Source organism: Chlorocebus sabaeus, chromosome X (genome assembly GCF_047675955.1).
Source record: "Chlorocebus sabaeus isolate Y175 chromosome X, mChlSab1.0.hap1, whole genome shotgun sequence".
Classification (NCBI taxonomy): domain Eukaryota; kingdom Metazoa; phylum Chordata; class Mammalia; order Primates; family Cercopithecidae; genus Chlorocebus; species Chlorocebus sabaeus.
The window spans coordinates 28,754,023-28,776,194 of record NC_132933.1 but is presented as its reverse complement, the minus strand read 5'-3'; the positions used below and the strand labels follow the sequence as shown (position 1 = coordinate 28,776,194).

The 22,172-nt window shown below is 36.2% G+C and overlaps 1 protein-coding gene across 1 annotated transcript in view; it reads right to left on the bottom strand.

The window, feature by feature from the left end:
* The window catches only part of TENM1 (teneurin transmembrane protein 1), a 497,338-nt gene extending 476,166 nt beyond the window's left edge, over window positions 1–21,172 (bottom strand). Inside the window, exon 1 of the mRNA XM_037988761.2 lies at window positions 21,060–21,172. Coding sequence (XP_037844689.2) covers window positions 21,060–21,081 — 22 coding nt within the window. The 5' untranslated portion in view covers window positions 21,082–21,172. The remainder of the gene's footprint in view (window positions 1–21,059) is intronic.
* Between the last annotated feature and the right edge of the window lie 1,000 nt (window positions 21,173–22,172).

Genomic DNA, 22,172 nt, shown 5'->3' with positions numbered 1-22,172 from the left:
TTTTTCTGTCTCTCTTTCTCTCTGCTGCTAGCTTAGACAAAGCTGCCATGCTGTGAGTAGGCCTATGGAAAGGGCCATATGACAAAAACTGGAGAACAGTCTCTAGTAGTTGAGAGTAACCCCTGGCTGACAGCCAACAGGAAAATAGAAACTTCAGTCCTACAATCAAATGAACTGAATTCTGCCAAGAAGAGCATCATGATTTCAGTCCAGTGAGACCCTGAGCAGGGGACCCAGTAGATGCGTCCAGACTCCTGACTCATAGCAATTGTGAGATAGTAAATTGTTGTTTTAAGTCCTTAAATTTGTGATAATTTGTTACTCAGCAGTGAAAGACTAACACAAGTACCTTGTTCTAATATTCTGTCTGATGCCATACTAACCAGTGGAAGACAAGAGAAAGCACTCAATCAGCTATTTTGTTTACTACTTTCTGATACTAAACTACTACCAAATGTAGACACCTGAACTTTATAAATCACTTTCTATTGTTAGCCATCATCCTATACATTTATAGTTCTTACTCACACTACTTATCCTCACACTACTCCTGTGAAGTGGCCACAGATTAGGATATTGTGGCTTTAAGAGGTTACAAAATTTGCCCAAGGTAGCAAGGCTAGTAGTCAGCTATACCAGGATTTATATCCAAAGCCTGTGTTTAATGGGATAAAAAAGAATGAAAAAGAAACAATCCAATATTTGAAATCCTACTTCCCTTTCAGAAAATACTTCAAAAATATAGTAGACCTAATTCTACCTCTCTTCTCCCAAATCTGTTACATTTTCCAGCCCTCATTTTCAGTGACTTAAAATAAAAACCCAGTTCAGAGTTACTATGCTAGAGCCTCACTACAATGTGGCTCATTATCACACAGCTTTATATATTCTGCTATTCACATAATTTCCTTTTTGATTTATACCTGAATACAGTAGTGGCTGGAAACCCATGTTAGAGGTAGTTCTGTTCCTTAATATCAGAAGATTGGTGACTTTTTAAGTTCATACAGGCTTTCTTTTAAGGAAGTAAACTCTACAAAAAAAAAAGCCAGGAGCACAGAGTTGCATACTAGGATATGGCACTATCAATGTAATCATCAATAGGCAGGTTGAGATAAACATCATACTGACAGGATATGTAGCTGAAGAAGGCCAGAGGAGGAATGACTCGATTTTATTTTTCCCTCGGGCAAAGGCAGAAACAGTGTCATAATGAACAAATTAAAGTCCTACCACAAAGCACTTGTACAATGTGCCATGCCAGAAAGCAAAGGGCAAACCACTAATCTCAGCAGATAATAATTAGAAAAAATACTATAGAAAAAAAACCAAGAATACTAGGATGAATGAACGCTAGGAAATATCACTATCAATTGTGATGACTCTTCTAGAATGTGCATTTTGACTGATTTTATAGGGTGTGATTTTTCTAACCACAGGCATTTAGAATTGGCATTCGAGCACTATGAGAGCCAAGTTTAATTAACTTAACCTTCTGAGTAAAGAGACAGCCAGAGAGCAAGAAGAACTTCCAACGCCATAGCTACAATTTGCTGCAATTTGCTCTTCAAACTGCAGAATCATATGCACTGCTGTTTTTATTGCCTCTTCACCTTATCAGCCAAAAATTGTTGCCACATCAACAAAATGACCTCTGTGATCCAAGTTTTATCCTATCTATGACTTTCTCTCTTCTCTTCTGTTTTCCTGTCTGAATCAGTACAATATCTAATTTGGCCCCTGAGATCAGAGACTGAGGTCAAGAGGAAAATCTTGACTTTTATAAATCACTTTCTGTATGTCGGGCACTGCCCCATGCATTTACATCCCTTATCTCAGTCCTTATTTACAGGACTCCAGGAGAAGTCCTTTGAATGATATAGGACAATACAAGAGTATAAATCAGATTATTCTCGAGGAATTAGAAAACTTCAGTTTAGACTTGGTAATTTTAGGGTAAGAATGGGTAGAAAAGTATCTAAGGGGCATGTATGTGCATATGCATATAAATACACAACACAATAGCAAGTTCATGATATTTAGGAAATCCACAATCAAGCTCAAATCTCCCTGTCCCAATGTCCATCTCACTATTCTACTTTAGCTGTCTTTTCATATTGGCTCAGAGCATAATCCTCAAGTGAAATACTGGGTCCTTGCCTCTTGACTTATCCAAAAACCATTTAACCTTGAGAGCTGCTTCCTCTGTGCAGCCTTCCCTGATGATCCAACCCCATGAAGTAATCTTGATTGCTTGAATTTCTCCATTCTTGGTCCATTTCTATCATATGATCATCATATCATACCTTGCACTATTTACTGTTTTAAGTACGTGTGCTATCTCCTTAGCTAGACTATCTTAATTACTTGAGGGCTGGGGGCTCACAGTTCAGTGAAAAGATAAACATGCAAAGTTTTTAAAACACAATGTAAATATGTTTTTTTTTTCATAGAGATATATGATACAGAATGCTCTAAGGTGAAAAACCAAGGTGACTTACTTTGTGAAATTTAGAGATCTACAGAGGAGCTGCTATCTGAACTGGCTATTGAATAGTGCTTAGAAGTTTGTCAGATATAACGGAAGAAAAGTGACATTCTGGGTAAAAGAAGCTGTAGGTCTGGAGTTGAGAAAGTGTGTGGTGTAGTTGGAGAAAAATGAATAAAGTTACCTGTAGAGTTTTAAGATGTTGGAAAGGTAGGTTGAAGCTAGGCTTTATGGAGTAAAAAGTTTATCTGAGAGTACAAAGGACAGTCATTGAGTTTCAAGAGGGGACAAGTAAGGGAAGATTTGCATTGGCTAAGGTATTTATGGTGACAGTATAAAAGCTTGATTGGATTTGGGCAGGCCTGAAGGTAGAAAAAAATCAGGTAACTATTATTATATCACGTAAAAATTATGAGAGCCGGAGATAAGACAGAGGTGAAGAAGATGGAGAAAAAGGAATATGTTAGAAATGGAATTAGAAAGTAGAGTTATTAGAACTTGGAACAGAATTGGAGGCAGGGGAGAAGAAGGAGCCTAGAATAAATAAAAAATGTGTATATCTTGAGAGACTGAGTAGATGTTGATGCCATTAATTAAAACAAGGCATTTGGGAAGAAGAGAGGGTACTGAATTATTGTTGGTTGTGTTGAGTTTGAAAAACATACAAGCCATCTAGTATATATCTAATATGCAGTTAGAAACAGTTCTGGAAAAAAGTAGGGACTAGAGATCTAGACTGGGAAGCCACTGGCAGTGTTTAAAAAACATGGATATGGATTATACTTCTCATAAAAAGAATACAAGGAAGAAAAGGTTCAAGGACAGATACCTGGTGAACACTGATACCTTTCAAGGGTGGAATGAAAAGGAAACATCAGTACATCAGTGAAGGAGTCTAAAAAGACTGGATAGCCCAGATAAATCATTTTTCTTAAGGGAACAATTGTACAATTACACTAACTTCTACTAAAAGTAGGATGAGACCTAAAATGTGGAGTGGATTTAGCCATAATCTCAACAATGATCTTTAGGACTGTAATAGCCTAGTGGAAATAGAAGTCAAATTACATTTAATTCATTCAATAAATACTCATTTTGTGCCTACTATGTGTCAAACTTTGTTTTAGTTGGTAAGAATTCAGGCAAAATCCTTGCCCTATGGAGTTTATATTCTATTGGACAAGGCAGATAATTAATGAGAAAAATAAGTCAAGGCATGTTAGATAATCACAAGGGCCAAAGATAAAGTTAAAGCAAGAAAAGAGAAACAGGAAGTAATTGTGTGGGTATAGTATCTGAAGCTGTGATTTTAAATAGTGTGATCATGGAAGACCTCACAGAGTAGGTCATATTTGGGCAAAAGGCCTGAAAAAAATAAGTAGCAACCCATGAAGACTGAGGACTAAATGGTAAACGAGGAAGTATTTATGCGGGAATAGAGAGATTAATAATGCAAATGAGAAGGCATTGAAAGTGTAAGCTCCAGAGGAGGTGGGGGGCGTATGGGATCAAAAACACAGAAGGAGAGTTGACAATGAAAAGGGGAAAGGACATTTCTGACTGTGAAACGTGTGGTAAGACTAAGTATAAATAGAGGTATATTTAATGTAGGGTGGCAGGGAATGGAGGGGACTTCATGATTGATGGCCTTTATTTTTCTATGAGGTAGAAAGCAACATTTTCTGCTGTCTGTGAAGGTGTGGGTGGAATAAGTACTTCAGAGAGAATATCATTAGCACAGTAAGAAATGGGAACTAGAATGGGAGCTGACTTAAGAACAAAAATCGGGACAGGTGGGCAGTTTTAAGGGCTTGACTGAAGTTGGGTATTATGAATTTGCAGTGGCACCAATCAGGTATGTGGTTTTCTTTGGCAGAAGCAGTATAATGAGAGAAAGAAGAAAAAAATGAAAGAAAACATCAAGGAAAGCTGATTAATGGTTGAGAATTGGCAAGATGGTGCAATACAAGAGTGTCAATGAGTTAATGGCTGAAACAGGGTTAGTAAGAGAGAGAGCCTGAAAAGGTTTACAAAATAGATAGGTAGCTAGGGAGGTATAAGGGCCTTGATGAGACCAGAAGTGATTCAGTGAGAGTGAAGGAGGGGGAGAAGAGGAAATGAATTGTGGAAATGGAGTGAAGGCAACAATTAGTGGCCAGAGAGAGGTCAAGAAACTATGAAGTTAGGGTTTCAGATGAATTGCCTGTCAGAAAATAGAGGCAGATAAAATGGAAAGAAATAATGGCATTTGCAACAACTTGGATGGAGTTGGAGACCATTATTCTAAGTGAAGTAACTCAGGAATAGAAAACCAAACATAGTATGTTCTCACTTATAGGTGGGAGCTAAGCTATGAGGATTGAAAGGCATAAGAATGATATAATGGACTTTGGGGACTCAGGGGAAAGTGTAGGAGGTGGGTGAGGGATAAAAGACATTGGGTACAGGGTAAACCTCTCAGGGGACAGGTGCACCAAAATCTCAGAAGTCACCACTGAAGAACTTATCCATGTAACCAAACACCACGTGTTCCCCCAAAACTACTGAAATTTTTAAAAAAAGAAAATGGAGGCAGATGATTTCAGATAGATATTTTTCCTAACAGAAAAGTAAATTTATCAGTCCAAACCAAAAATAAGGATGAGTATAAGTCTAGCACATATAGTATCATTCTTTTGGCTCAAGAAACATTAAAATGCCAAATATAAGAAGTTTACTGCAACAGGACAACAGAAAATATGTTTCATAAATACTATCTGGGAAAGAAATTTCAAAATCTTAAGACATAACTTCAGGTAAACACACAGTCTAAACTGTTGTTTGGAAAAATAGTGGGAAACATTTAAGTTTAAGTAAAGATTTTCAAAATAGAAAAACGCACTTACCAAGTAGGAAAAACTTATTCAATAAACATAGCATGAGTTCAACTGTACTGCATTAAACTCTGCCTGGTAGGATAATAGAAAAATATAAAATTGAATTGGATTAAAAATTATCTTTATTGCAAATGGACATGTAATGAATATTTTGTACTTGGAGACTGAATGTTAGCCAACATTCTCTAAAGAAAACAAAATCATTTATTCAAGTCCAGTTTATAGTCTCATTACCTATGTAATTTTCATTATTGTTATTTTGAGATGTTCTGGCTTAATTAAAGTTATTAGTGCCCATGAATAAGTGCAAGTGTATTTGGCGTTTCATAGGTCTGTGATACTTCCATATATTTTGCATTTGACAACAGGGATCTAAGCTTTTATGTATTTACTTTCACAAGTCATAATTCTTAATAGAGATCAGGATAAGACTTCACTATAGAAACATATTCTACACTTTTATTTATGACTTTTCTGTCTTTTCTCTTTTCTTACCTGATTTGGGAATTATCTGCTATTTACAAAGCATATATACAAAACCAATTTTCTGAGCTATTATTGGGCATGACTTAAATGCACTACTTTGTGGGAAATTCTCCACCCACGGCAATAATAATCCCACACAAAAACGACTAAAATGAAGTGTTTGATTGAGCTTTTATGATTAACCAGGCTGGAAACATAGACTTAAAAAAGAATAGTGTTTGAATAAGTAAAATAGAGATGTGTAACAAGAAAGGTTCTACTACTTTCACTTTCTTCCTTTTTAGGGTTCCTTGAACCCTTCATTGTGTGTGGTTATTGCTTGATCTTCATTTTGCAATCTACAATTAAGTTCTCTGAAAGTGCAGGGTAACAGGTAAAGAGGAAAGAAGCAAAGTTGAAGTTTCTGCCCGTCTCTATAATTCAGTTTGGTGTTTCCTGTCAATTGTACATTTTGGATTCTTCTGGAAATGATAGCCACAAGTACAAAAGAGACAGGAAGACTGTGGAAGTAGAAAAATAAAGAAAAGAAGAAAGGAAGATTTGTGTATAGAAGGTAGGAAAATACTTTGGAGGAGTTTTCCCAACTTGTATGTGTTTGTGGAGAAGTGTGGGAAGAGAAAAAGGAAGAAAGTCAGCAATGAAGTCACCATAGGAAGAGAGTAAGAGTACCCTTCTATTTAGGAACTATGAAGGAGTGTTAGGTAAGGTGGTGGGAGTTTCAGGTTTTTTTTTTTTTTTTTAATAGGTCACCATCATATGTAATATTATCATTTTGTGTCCTACAGACACATTTTATTCACTGGCATTTCAATTCCTACTGCCAATTTTCCTTCCTTCTAGAACATAAGCTGTTTAAAGCCAAATTTAGAGAAGCAAGTCATATGAGAAATGAATCTGAACTGTCTTTCAGGTTATTCTATCACTCTCCTTGGGAATATTTTGCTTATACTTCCTTGGGACTTGTCACTCCAGAGAAATCTTGTCGCCTTAAGGCATCCTTTAAAATACAGAGGGAAAGGTCCATTACAGTACCCTCTGTATTTTAAAAGATGCCTTAAAACGCCTTGCATTTAAGTTATATACATTAGATTAAAATACCTTAAACTATTAGATGAAAATATTAGATCAAAAAACTTAAACATTATATTAAAATGCCCTAAATTCCTTATAATGCCTTATATTTAAGTGGTACATTTTACATTCCTACTACAAAAGAAATGTTATGAGTCATAACAGGAAAGTTAATTCCCAAAAGAAGGGAATACTATTCATAGTACAGTTACTCTTACTGTTCCAAAGGTAATGAACTATACCAGTAATTATTCTTTTGCTTCTAAAGGTCAATATGTTAAGAATGGAGGTGTCAACATAGGGGCTTTTTATTATTTACCAACATTTGATGGGTATCAATCAATAAAATACCATTCTTTAGCCATTGCCTCAGAAAGATGAGATGAATGTTTCTGGACACAGAATGTGTTCTGGTCTCTCTCCTATAACAGAACTTCAGATTTGAAATCTGAAGTTTACAAAATTTCAGATAGTGACGTGGTAGTGGGTTGTGAAATCAATGTATGGGTCATGTAATGTACATTTGAAACAATAAACTATAATATGATAGGGTAGATTAGGATAGGGTAGAATAGAACAGAAAAAGTTAGGATGGACTAGAATAGGATAGGCTATCACAGTGCACTGCATACAGTAAGCATAAACACTGTTTCGTGAAACTTTTGTTTAATACATACACATAAATTATGTATGTACTGGGTTGTGATGAAAAATGTATTTCTTGTTATGAGCCCTGGCCATAAAAGGTTGGAAGTCACTGTCTTATGAGCTGCCTCTACATCTCACAGACAGTAGAGAAAAATTTTTCTGAGGACCACAGATATGATCAGATTATTTTCATCTGAGAGAAAACCACATTTATCATATTATCAGTAGAACAGATAATTATCAACTGGGAAAAATAATTTTCATCCAAGATGATTAAAAAATTGACAAGAAGGAACATTAGAAAATTAAAAGAGAACATATCCTTTGCCCACTTTTTGATGGGGTTGTTTGTTTTTTTCTTGTAAATTTGTTTGAGTTCTTTGTAGGTTCTGGATATTAGCCCTTTGTCAGATGAGTAGATTGCAAAAATTTTCTCCCATTCTGTAGGTTGCCTGTTCACTCTGATGGTAGTTTCTTTTGCTGTGCAGAAGCTCTTTAGTTTAATGAGATCCCATTTGTCAATTTTGGCTTTTGCTGCCGTTGCTTTTGGTGTTTTAGACATGAAGTCTTTGCTCATGCCTATGTCCTGAATGGTACTACCTAGGTTTTCCTCTAGGGTTTTTATGGTATTAGGGCTAGCATTTAAGTCTCTAATCCATCTTGAATTAATTTTCGTATAAGGAGTAAGGAAAGGATCCAGTTTCAGCTTTCTACTTATGGCTAGCCAATTTTCCCAGCACCATTTATTAAATAGGGAATCCTTTCCCCATTTCTTGTTTCTCTCAGGTTTGTCAAAGATCAGATGGCTGTAGATGTGCGGTATTATTTCTGAGGACTCTGTTCTGTTCCATTGGTCTATATCTCTGTTTTGGTACCAGTACCATGCTGTTTTGGTTACTGTAGCCTTGTAGTATAGTTTGAAGTCAGGTAGCGTGATGCCTCCAGCTTTGTTCTTTTGACAAAAGAAGACATTCATACAGCCAACAGACACATGAAAAAATGCTCATCATCACTGGCCATCAGAGAAATGCAAATCAAAACCACAATGAGATACCATCTCACACCAGTTAGAATGGCGATCATTCAAAAGTCAGGAAACAACAGGTGCTGGAGAGGATGTGGAGAAATAGGAACACTTTTACACTGTTGGTGGGATTGTAAACTAGTTCAACCATTATGGAAAACAGTATGGCGATTCCTCAAGGATCTAGAACTAGATGTACCATATGACCCAGCCATCCCATTGCTGGGTATATACCCAAAGGATTATAAATCATGCTGCTATAAAGACACATGCACACGTATGTTTACTGCGGCACTATTCACAATAGCAAAGACTTGGAATCAACCCAAATGTCCATCAGTGACAGACTGGATTAAGAAAATGTGGCACATATACACCATGGAATACTATGCAGCCATAAAAAAGGATGAGTTTGTGTCCTTTGTAGGGACATGGATGCAGCTGGAAACCATCATTCTTAGCAAACTATCACAAGAACAGAAAACCAAACACCGCATGTTCTCACTCATAGGTGGGAACTGAACAATGAGATCACTCGGACTCCGGAAGGGGAACATCACACACTGGGGTCTATCATGGGGAGGGGGGAGGGGGGAGGGATTGCATTGGGAGTTATACCTGATGTAAATGACGAGTTGATGGGTGCTGACGAGTTGATGGGTGCAGCACACCAACATGGCACAAGTATACATATGTAACAAACCTGCACGTTATGCACATGTACCCTAGAACTTAAAGTATAATAATAAAAAAAAATAAATTAAAAAAAAAAGAAAATTAAAAGAGAACAAATAGAAAACTCTCTGTGAAATCAGAAGGGCAAAAGTGGAAACAATCCAAATGTCCATCAACTGGTGAATGAATAAACAAATGTGATATCTCCACACAATGAGCCATTATCTGGCAATTAAAAGGAATTTAACTGATATATGTTATGACACAGACAAATTTTGAAAACATGCATAGTGATAAAAGTCAGACACAAATTGACAAATATATGATTTAATTTGTATGACATCTCTGGAATAGGAAAATCTGTAGAGACAAAATGTAGATTAGTGCTACTTACAGTTGGGGAATAAGGGAGTAGGAAGATGATAGCTAAGTGTAAAGGGTTTTTGTGAGGTGATGAAGATGTTCTAAAATTGATTGTGGTGATAGTTGTACTACTTTGTGAATATAATAAAAACCATTTAATTTTACACTTTAAATGAGTGAATTGTATGATGTGTGAACTCTATCTCAATAAAGCTGTTTAAAAAACCCCAAACCAGAAGCAATCAAATATTCACCTTTCCCTAGTCACTCACAAATGAAAGGGTAGTAACTGATATACATATTAATGCATGTGCATGTGTGTATATACAAGCACAAATATAGAAGAAAATAAAGAAAAAGAAAAAATATTCATCTCCATACTTCAAGATAAAATTCAAATATCACACTCTGTGAAATCCTCCTAGATTTCTCCAGCTTATTTTCTTTGTGCTTCTAATGCATGCATTTTACATACATCTATTACAAGGCTTACTACATTGCACTATAATTATCTATTTATATGTCTACTCCCTTACTCTGCCCACTGATTACGAACTTCTCAAGGTCAAAGAAAATGTCTAATTATTTATTTCTGGATTCTTAGTCCTTTGACAAATGTTTGTACAATAAAAAAATTGTAGTTTTGAAACAAATTCTAATAAATGCTAACAAATGTTTTCACTTTAAATTTTAGAAAGCATTTTTTTTGACCTTTTATCTTCCAGACCCTTCAAATGACTTTACTCATTGAATCAATTCTGGACATGAATAATGACTTGAAGAAATCATTTGATGAGCTTGCTCTTATAGAACTCTTCCACCACTTGGCACTTGCCCACTACCTAACTGGCATTTGGTTTCTCTCAGTGTGGTTTATTTCAGTAATCTTAACTAATGAATTGGATTGACCACGTAGTGATCCAATCAAACCTATGGTGATTGGCTGTCTTGACAATTGGGGAAAAATATTGATCTTATTCTGGTCAATTGGCTGAGTTATACAGAGATAGGCTAATAATGTCATCAGAGTTACTTTTATCAGCATCATTAAGTCCAAGTAAGCAAGCTGCTAAGCTGTGAGCACATCTGTAATCCTTACATTCCCCACATCCTCCCCCTATCTCTCGCCTATAAAAGTACCTTGTTCCCAGAAGGAATTTTAAAATGTTTAATAACCTAAAAGGTCTCACAAAATGGCAATGCTATTTCATACAATATCTGATGCAAAGCAAATTCAAATATTTCAGTTAATTATTTTTGAGGCATCAAATGATTCTTTTCTTTTTTTTAACACACTGGTATATAAAACATGCTGCTCATTTGTACAGGGAAATCTTGTCATAATGGCTTGGTCTATAGATGATTAGGATTGCAACATTTATATCTAATAGTCCCAATCATATATTTATGATAAATTTTGCTCTTTCAGAAAATGTTTTCCAGAAGAAATTCCTTCCTCTTCTGAGTCAGCAGAACCAAGTTTAACCAAATTTCTTAGAAAAATTCCTCTTTTTGTAAATATGTTAACCATTTCTAATTTAATGTTTTCATCTTTTGGCTAGAGGTACCTGGTAATTTAAATATTTTTGGAGTCTAGATGAGCAATTAAACATATTAAGGTTTGGATTTGATATGGGGAACTGTATGTAGGAAAACATTTATTGCTATTTCATATGTACACTATTCTCAAAATGTGTTAAAAATGTTTGAGGTTGGCCGGAGCGGTGGCTCAAACCTGTAATCCCAGCACTTTGGGAAGCCGAGGCAGATGGATCATGAGGTCAGGAGTTCAAGACCAGCCTGGCCAAGATGGTCAAACCCCATCTCTACTAAAAACTACAAAAATTAGCTGGGCATGGTGTCAGGCACCTGTAATCCCAACTGCTCAGGAGGAGAGCAGGCTGAAGTAGGAGAATCAATTGAACCTGGACGGCAGAAGTTGCAATGAGCCAAGATAGTACCACTGCACTCCAGCCTGGGTGACAGGGTGAGACTGTCTCAAAAAAAAAAAAAAAAAGTTTGAGGTTCATTTCTTTATTACCCTGATGATAACTGTTAAAGTGTAATGACAATATAATAACATTTTAGGTTTTGCAAAATACATGGGATACATATCACCAGTAATTTAAGTCATATTCATAATGCAGTTCCTTGAGAAAGGATCCTGCCTGGAGCAAGTGTTTGGTTTTCTTATGTCCATATCCCTCTTGGGTTAATTAAAAGTGTTTTTTTAATCATATCCACGTTGGAAAATGTGACATTTAATATGACCAATTTATTTAACAGAAAAAGATGAACAAATTGCTGGCCTAATATTTGTGAGACATATTTCACATATTTGTATTACATACCTGTCACATGGAATAAGAGTTGTTTGATGAAACAAAAACCACAGGAAATCAGGAAAGAAATAATGCTAAATATTTTTCCTTCACTAAACACAAATTCCCCCTTTCCTATAAATGAAGTAAGCTTTAATTGAATGAGTGAGAGAGTCCACCTTAAATAAACCCAACAAGCAAAAATCTTGAGTTATGAAAATCATGAAACTTAGGGGCAGGGTAATTATTCACATTATAACATGACAAGATTTTCTAAAAGACTCCTCTACATACTGACCTCACACATTAGGTAAAGCTATAAAATTATTTGCATACAGGACTTTAGGAACATATCCCATGTATGTAATGAGAGACACCTGAATCTCAACAGAGCACTTAACAATCCACATTCTTATACCAGCTGGCAAGTTCTCAAATGTACCATGTTGAGAGAGTAGTGCTACAGCATTAAAGTTACAAGACCTGTAACCACATTATTGGAGAATGCTTTTCTGGAGCAAAACAAAAATTGAACTGGTATAAAGAAGGAAAGAGCCAGAACAGTGAAGAACACGCAGCAGTCTTTTCTCATCCACATCAGGATGGTGTAATAAATTACTCTCTTCTCTCTCATGTTGTCAGGAGAAAACGATGTTTAGATTAAACTTCTCTAAGGCCTAAAAGGATAATTTGTCAGTATTTTCCAGTTTACTACCAATGCAGTATTGATTTGCTAGGGTCTTTCTTCATATTTTATTTACACTAATTTAATCTGGAACAACTGAAACCCAACTTGTTGGAAAGCAAGATATTTCTTTATCTTAAGTCTCCCAGGCCCAAGGTATGAGGTACAAAAAATATACTATTTCTAGTTCTTATGGGTAAAGACCAACCGCTTCGTTGGAGGCAAGTTATTAGAGAAAACCACTTTTCTCCTGAGATTTACCTTGGGCTAATTTCTTTTTATAAAATTATGGTTCTTGGGAGAACGTGATTAAAAAAAAAAAAAAGTTCTGAATGCCAGCCCAATTTAGCAGACTCATGACTCTAGTTCTAGGCAGCTGCTTAGAAACGAGAAGTAAAACAGAAACATCTTGATAAACCTTCCTGTGGCTGAAGCTGATAAAAATGACAGTATTAGTTTGATATACAAATGACAGAGCTTAGGGACAAAACTACACTGAGGCACAAGATAAAATTACTTCCCAAATCTTTACTTCTCCCTATACAAGTTTTACAAATGAGCAAACAGTATCCTATAACATCCAGAAATAAAACAAAAGCAACTAAAGGTTAAAATAATTTATGTATTGAGGGCAAGTAAAAATATCTATCAAGTACTTAGTCCATGTAGCTAGTATTGTCTGTTTACCTTCTTTATCTATTTTTTGGTTGTTTTTGTTTTGTTCTGTTATGTTTTGTTTTTGCTTTCTGGGGTACCTAAATGCCAGCTGTGGCATTGTTTTGACTGCAAATAAGTATGGGAGGACTGGTAAAAATGTCATGAGTTTATGGGTTTATGATTCTTTCCAGGTTGAAGTGCTGAACTTTCATTTGCCACTCTTTTCAACCTCTCCAGATATTTCCTCAAACTCTGACATGATTCAGGATTAATAAAATCTCACTTTAACACCTTATTCTTCCTTATTCTAGTCTTACTTTAGGTGTGACTATTCTATAGATCCATATTTATTAAAAACTTTGATGGGATTGATTGATCAATTCTAATTGGAATGCTTTCTAAAAAATCAATTGATGAATTATTGGATAAAATATGATTATATCTTCATAAACTAAAAGTTCAATAGTTTTTACTGGAATTACTAGGCAATTTAGTCAGACGACATATTAATTTAGGCAATGTCTTATATGAATCAGCCTATTTGACAATTTTGATCGACTTGCTTATTTTCATAAATCACTCAAAACAATACATGCATGTGCTTATTTATTTATTTATTTATTTATGGACATTCAGTCAATTGGTATTTGCTATTTCCTTGTCTTAAAATGAACTATGCTGAGTATAAAGTTCTTCTACAACACTCATTTGACTAATTGTGATTGAATATGGTTGTGTCTACATGCATTGATTTGGCATATCAATTGCAACTATTTCTCCATGCACAAATTAACTTGAATATATTACCATAAGTGCCAGTATAGTCATCATAAACTGAAATGAAACAAATCCAGGAAACCAGAAAATAAGTTTGACTGATTCAACTATTAACTTAAGAGTTTAAAAACTACTGACTTTATTGAGCTGATTAAGTCTTTCAGAAACCAAACTGGCTTACAGATATAAACAAAGCCTTTAAAAATCAATAGTGCAAGAAATAGAGGGAGGATGTAGAGGAAGCAGAATAGAAAGCTCCACCCATTGTCCCCACCAAAAGTCACCAAGTTAACAGTTATCTACGTAGAAAAATACACCTTCATAAGAACCAAAAATCAGATGAGCACTCGTAGTACCTGGTTTTAACTTCATATTGCTGAAAGAGGCACTGAAGGGATAGAAAAAATGGTCCTGAATTACCAAAACTCCCCTCCCCGCATTGCTCTTGGCAACAGCTGCGTGGTGTAAAGAGTATCTCTGGACGCTGGGAGAGGGAGAACACAGCAATTATGAGACATTGAACTCAGTGCTAAACTGTTAGAGCAAAAAGGATAACTGGAGCAAACTCAGCAGACAACCGCCCACAGAGGGAGCATTTAAACTAGCCCTAGCCAGGGAGGGAATCACTGATCTTAGAGGTTCAAACTTGAGTGGGTGCAAACCTCACCACTGAGGGCTACAGCATTCTGTGCCTCCAAGTAAACTTGAATGGCAATCTAGACCATAAGGACTGCAATTCTTAGTTGAGTCCTAGTGCTGAAGTAGGCCTAGAGACAGTGGACTGGGAGGGGCATGTAAAATACTTGAGACACCAGCTGGGGCAGCCAAGGGACTGTTGGCAGCAAACCTCCCCTAACCCCAGGCTGCACAGATCACAGCTCCAAAAGAGACCCCTTCCTTCTGCTTGAGGAGAGGAGAGGAAATAATGAAGAGGCCTTTGTCTTGCATCTTGGATACCAGCACAGTCAAGGCAGGATAGGGCTGTGGTCAGAGTCATGAGGCCCCTGTTCCAGGCCCTAGCTCCCAGATGACATTACTGGACAAACCCTGGGCCAGAAGGGAACCTGCTGCCTTCAAGGAAAGCACCCAGTCCTGTCAGCATTCATTACCTACTAATTGAAGAGCCTTTGGGCCCTGAATAAACATCAATGATACCCATCAAAAGCCTTGGGTGAGCCTCTGAGACTTGCTGATTTCAGGTGAGATTCAGCACATGATCAGCTGTGGTGGCAATGGGGAAAAACTTCTGCTTGAGAAAAGCAGAGGGAAAAGCAAAGGGGACATTTTCTTGCATCTTATGTACCAGCATGGTGAAGTGGGGCTAGAACACCAAGCGGGCTCTTGGGGTCCCCAATTCCAGGATTTGACTATTGAACAGCATTTCTGGACCTGCCCTGGGCCAGAGAGGAGCCCACTACTCTAAAGATTGAGTCCCAAAGCATGCAGTATTCACAAAAAGTTGATTTAAAAGACCTTGTGCCTTAAACGAACATCAGCAGTAATCTGGCAGTACTCCCTGTAGTCTGGGGTGGCGGTGACTACCAGGTGAGGTTCCTCTGCCTTTTGAAAAGGGAAAGAAGAGTGGGAAGGACTGTCTCTTGTGTTTTGAGTACCAGCTCAGCTACAATATAATAGAATGCCAGGTAGTCTTCAAAGGCTTTTTTACCTCTAGTCCCTGACTCCTGGACAACACTTCTGGACCTTGCTGTCCTGAAGGGAAGGACACAGGGCTGGCTGGCTTAGACACCAGCTGATTGTAGAGCCCCCAGGCCTTGAGCAAACATAGGCAGGAGCCACGGAATGGTTAAAGCCAGCCTTGGGTAAAACCAGTGTTGTGCTGGCATTAGGTCTGAAACAGCACAGTCATAGTGGTGGTGGCCACAGAGGTGCCTGTGTCACTCCATTCCCAGCTTTATATGGTTCAGAACAGAGAGAGAGACTCTGTTTCTTTGGAAGAAAGTAAGGGAACAGAACAAGAGTCTCTGTGTGATAATCCAGAGAACTCTCCCAGATCTTGTCCAAGACTATCAAGGTGGTACCTCTACGAGTCTGCAAGAACCACAGTATTACTGGGCTTGGAATGCCCCCTAAAGCATATATTAGAACACACAAGTCTTTTCAAATGTCTGGAAAGCCTTCTCAGGAAGGTTGGCTACAAATAAGCCCAGGCAGTGAAGACTACAATAAACACCCAACTCTTCAATGCCCAGACAATGAAGAATATCGATTAGCATCAATACTATCTAGGAAAACATGGCCTCAACAAATGAACTCAATAAGGTACCAGGGACCAGTCCTGGAGAAACAGAGATTGGTGACCTTTCAGACAGACGACCCAAAATAGCTGTATTGAGGAAACTCAAAGAAATTCAAGATAATGAAAAGAAGGAATTCAGAATTCTATCAGATAAATTTAACAAAGAGATTGGAATAATTCAATAGAGTCAAGCAGAATTTCTGGAGTTGAAAAATGCAACTGAAATACTGAAGAATATATCAGAATCTAATAGCAGAATAGATCAAGCAAAGAAAGAACTGGTGGGGTTGAAGACAGTCTTCTTGAAAATACTAGTCAGAGGAGGCAAAAATAACAAAAACAAAAACAAAAACAATAAAGCATGACTACAGGATCTAGAAAATAACCTTAAATGGGCAAATCTGAGAGTTATTGGCCTTAAAGAGGATTTAGAGGAAGACACAGGGGTAGAAGGTTTATTCAAAGGGATAATAACAGAGAACTTCCCAAACCTAGAGAAACATATCAATATTGAAGTACAAAAAGATTAAAGAACACCAAGTAGATTTAACTCAAAGAAGACTATTTCAAGGCATTTATTAATAATAATACAACTCTCAAAGGTCAAGGGAATAAAGGATCCAAAAGAGAAAAGAGAAAAGAAGCATACAATATATAGTGAAACTCCAATATGTCTGGCAGCAGACTTTTTAGTGGAAATTGTACAGGTCAGGAGAGAATGGCCTGCCATATTTAAAGTGCTAAAGGAAAAAAAAGTTTACCATAGAATAGTATATTCAGTAAAAATATCCTTCAAGCATGAAGGAGAAATGAAGGCTTTCCCAGACTAACAAAACTTGAGGGATTTAATCAATATCAGACCTGTTCTACAAGAAATGCTAAAGGGAGTACTTCAATCAGAAAGAAGAGGACATTAATGAGCAATAATGACCGGAAGGCACAAATCTCACTGGTAATAGTAAGTACACAGAAAAACACAAAATATTATAACACTGTAACTGTGGTGTGTAAACTACTCTTATTCTAAGTAGAAAGACTAAATAATGAACCAATAAAAATAATAACTGCAACAACTTTTCAAGACACAGTAAGTACAATAAGATATAAATAGAAACAATAAAAAGTTAAAAAGCAGAGGAACAAAGTTAATGTATAGAGTTTTTATTATTTTTCATTTTACTTGCTTGTGTGTTTATGCAAATAGTGTTGAATTGTTATCAGGTTAAAATAATGGGTTATAAGATAGTATTTGCAAGTCTCATAGCAACCTCAAACCCAAAACATACAATGAATACACAAAAAATGAAAAGCAAGATAGTAATAGTAACTCATATCACCAGAGAATATCATCTTCAGTAGAAGAAGACAGAAAGGAAAGAAGAAAGAAAAGACCATTTAACAACTAAAAAACAAATAACAAAATGGCAGGAGTAAGTCCTTACTTATCAATAATAATTTAATGTAAATGGACTAAGCTCTCCAATCAAAAGACACAGACTAGCTGGATGAGTGAAAAAAATATTGATCTGCTGCCTACAATAAAAACACGTCGCCTGTAAAGCACACATAGACTGAAAATAAAGGAATGGAAAAAGACATTCTACGCCAATGAAAACCAAAAAAAGAGCAGGATTTGCCATACTTATATCAGACAAAATAGATTTCAAGACAAAAACTCTAAGAAGAGAAAAGAAGGTCACTATTTAATGATAAAGGGGCCAACTCAGCAGAGGGACATAATTTTGAATATATATGTATGCAGCCAACACTGGAGCACCCAGATATATAAAACAGATATTGTTAGAACTAAAGAGAGAGATAGGCCCCAATACAATAATACCTGGAGACTTCAACACCCCACTTTCAGCATTGGACAGATCTTCCAGACAGAAAATCAACAAAGAAACATCAGACTTAATCTGCACTATAGACCACATGGATGTAATAGATATTTATAGAACATTTCATCCAAGAGCTGCAGAATACACATTATTTTCCTCAGCACATGGATCATTCTCAAGGATAGACCATATTTTAGGTCACAAAACAAGTCTTCAAAACATTCAAAAAGTTGAAATAATATCAAGCATCTTCTCTGACCACAATAGGATAAAACTAGAAATTAATAACAAGAGGAATTTTGGAAACTATAAAAATACATGGAAATTAAACAACATGTCCCTGAATGGCCAGTGGGTCAATGGAGAAATTAATAAAGAAATTAAAACATTTCTTGAAACAAATAATGATGGAAACACAATATACCAAGACCTATGGGACACAGCAAAAGTCATACTAAGAAGGAAATTTATAGCTATAATACCTACATCAAAAAAGAGGAGAAACTTCAAATTAACAATCTAACAATGCATTTTAGAGAACTAGAAAAGCAAGAGCAAGCCAAACCCAAAATTAGTAGAAGAAAAGAAATAATAAAGATCAGAGCACAAATTTCATTTAATTTCAATGAAATTGAAATGAAAAGCAATACGAAAGATTAATGAAACAAAAGTTTTTCTTGAAAAGTTAAACAAGATTGATAAAGAAAAAAAGAGAGAAGATTCAAATAAATAAAACCAGAAATGAAAAAGGACACATTACAACTTATACTGCAGAAAATCAAAGGATCATTAGTATAATATCAGCAACTATATGCTAATAAATCAAAAAATCTAGAAGAAATGGACAAATTCCTAGATACATATAACCTACCAAGATTGGACTAGGAAAAAATCCAAAACCTAAACAGACCAATAATTAATAACAAGATGGACGTTATAATAAAAAAAACTCCCAGAAAAGAAAAGTCTGGGACCTAATGGTTTCACTGCTGAATTCTACCAAACATTTAAAGAAGAACTAATATGAATCCTACTCAAACTATTCAAAAAAATACAGGAGCAGACAATAGCTCCAAACTCCTTCTATAGGTCCAATATTACCCTGATACCAAACCAGATAAAGACACATCAAAAAAAGAAAACTATAGGCCAATATTTCTGATGAACATTGATGCAAAAATCTTCAACAAAATAATAGCAAACCAAATTCAACAGTACATTATAAAGATCATTCATCATGACCAGTGGGATTTATCCCTGAGATGCGAGGATGGTTCACCACACACAAATCAATCAATGTGATACATCATACAAACAGAATGAAGAATAAAAACCATGTGATCATTTCAATTGATACTGAAAAAGCATTTGATAAAATTCAACATCCCTTCATGATTAAAAAACCCTCAGAACACTGGGAATAGAAGAAACATATCCCACATTATAAAAGTCATATCTGGCAGACCTGCAGCTAGCATCATACTAAATGGGGAAAAACTCAAAGCCTTTCCTTTAAGATCTGGAACATAACAAATATGTCCACTGTTACCACTGTTATTCAATATAGTATTGGAAGTCCTAGCTAGAGCATCATATAAGAGAAAGATATGAAGGACACCCAAATTGGAAAGGAAGAAGTGAAATTATCATTGTTTGTGGATGATGTAATCTTATTTGGAAAAACATAAAGACTCCACAAGAAAACTATCAGAACTGATAAACAAATTCAGTAAAGTTGCAGGATACAAAATCAACATAAAAAAATCAGTAGCATTTCTAGATGTCAACAGTGAACATTCCGAAACAGAAATCACAAAGTAATCCCATTTACAATAGCCACACATAAAATAAAATACCTAGGAATTAACCAAAGAAGTGAAAGATCTCTATAATGAAAAACTACAAAACACTGATGAAAGAAATTGAAGAGGACACCAAAAAAAAAAAAAAAGGAAAAATATTCCATGTTCATGGATTGGAGGAAACGATATTCTTAAAATGTCCATACTATCCAAAGCAATCTACAGATTTGATGCAATCCCTATTAAAATCCCAATGACATTCTTCACATAAACAGAACAAAAATCCTAAAATTTATATGGAATGATAAAAGAACCAGAATAGCTAAAGCTATCTAAGCAAAAAGAACAAAACCGGAGGAAAAACGTTACCTGACTTCAAATTATGCTACAGAGCTATAGTAACCAAAACAGCATGGCATTGGCATAAAAACAGACAGATAGACAGTGGAACAGAATAGAGAACCCAGAAACAAATCCATACACCTACAGTAATCTCATTTTTGACAAAGGTGCCAGTAACATACACTGGGGAAAGGACAGTCACTTCAATAAATGGTGCTGGGAAAACTGGACATCCATATGCAGAAGAATGAAACTAGACCCTTATCTCTTGCCATATACAAAAATGAAATCAAAATGAGCTAAAGACTTAAATCTAAGACCTCAGCCTATGAAAATACAATATTGGGGAAACTCTCCTGGACGTTAATCTGGGCAAAAAATTTCTTAAGCAATACCCCACAAGCACAGGCAATCACAGCAAACATAGGAAAATGGGATCACATCAAGTTAAAAAGCTTCTGCATAGTAAAGGATACAATCAACAAAGTGAAGAGACAACCCATAGAATGGGAGAAAATATCTGCAAACCACTAATCTCTCACGGGATTAATAACCAGAATATATAAGAAGCTCAAACAACTCTATAGGAAGAAACCTAATAACCCGATCAAAACATGGGCAAAAGATTTGAATAGACATTTCTCAAATGCAGACATACAAATGGCAAGCAGGCATATGAAAAGGTGCTCAGCATCATTAATCATCAGAGAAATGAAAATTAAAACTATAGTAAGATGTGATCTCACCCGGCTGGGCGCGGTGGCTCATGCCTGTAATCCCAGCACTTTGGGAGGCTGAGGCAGGTGAATCACTTGACGTCAGGAGCTCGAGACCAGTCTGGCCAACATGGTGAAACACTGTCTCTACCAAAAAAAAAAAAAAAAAAGTTAGCCAGGCATAGTGATGTGCACCTGTAATCCCAACTACTCTAGAAGCTGAGGCACAAGAATTGCTTGAACCTGGGAGGTGGAGGTTGCAGTGAGCCAAGATCATGCCACTGCACTCCAGCCTGGACCACAGAGCAAGACCCTGTTTCAAGAAAAAAGATAAAGAAAGATGATTTTACCCTAGCAAAAATGGCTTTTATCCAAAAGACAGACAATAACAAATGCTGGTGAGAATGTGCAAAAAAGGGAACACTTGCACACTGCTTGTGAGAATGTAAAATAGCACAACCACTATGGAGGACAGTTTGGAGGTTCTTCAAAAACCTAAAAATTGAGCCACCATATGATCCAGCAATCCCACTGATGGGTATATATTGTATAGCATACAGCAGCAGTATACCCCAAATAAAGGAAATCATTATATAGAAGAGATAGCTGCATGCCTGTGTTTGTTGCAGCAGTGTTTACAATAGGTAAAATTTTGAAGCAACCTAAGTGTCTATCAATGGGTGAATGAATAAATAAAATGTGGTAATATACACCACAGAGTGCTATTCAGCCGTAAAAAAGAAAGAGATCCAGTCATTTGCAACAACATGGATGGAAATGGAGATCATTAGGTTAAGCGAAATAAGCCAGTCACAGAAAGACAAGCATTGTGTCTTCTCACTTATTTGTAGGATCTAAAAATCAAAATAATTGAACTTGTGGACATAGACAGTAGAAAAATGGTTATCAGATCTAAAAATCAAAATAATTGAACTTGTGGACATAGACAGTAGAAAAATGGTTATCAGAAGCTGGGAAGAGTAGTAGGGGGCTCTGGGGGGAGGTGGGGGTGGTTAATGTATAAAAAAATAGAAAGAATGAATGAGACCTACTATATGATAGCACAACAGGGTTAATAACTTAATTCTACATGGCAAAATAACTTGAGTGTAATTGGATTGTTTGTAACTTAAAGAATAAATG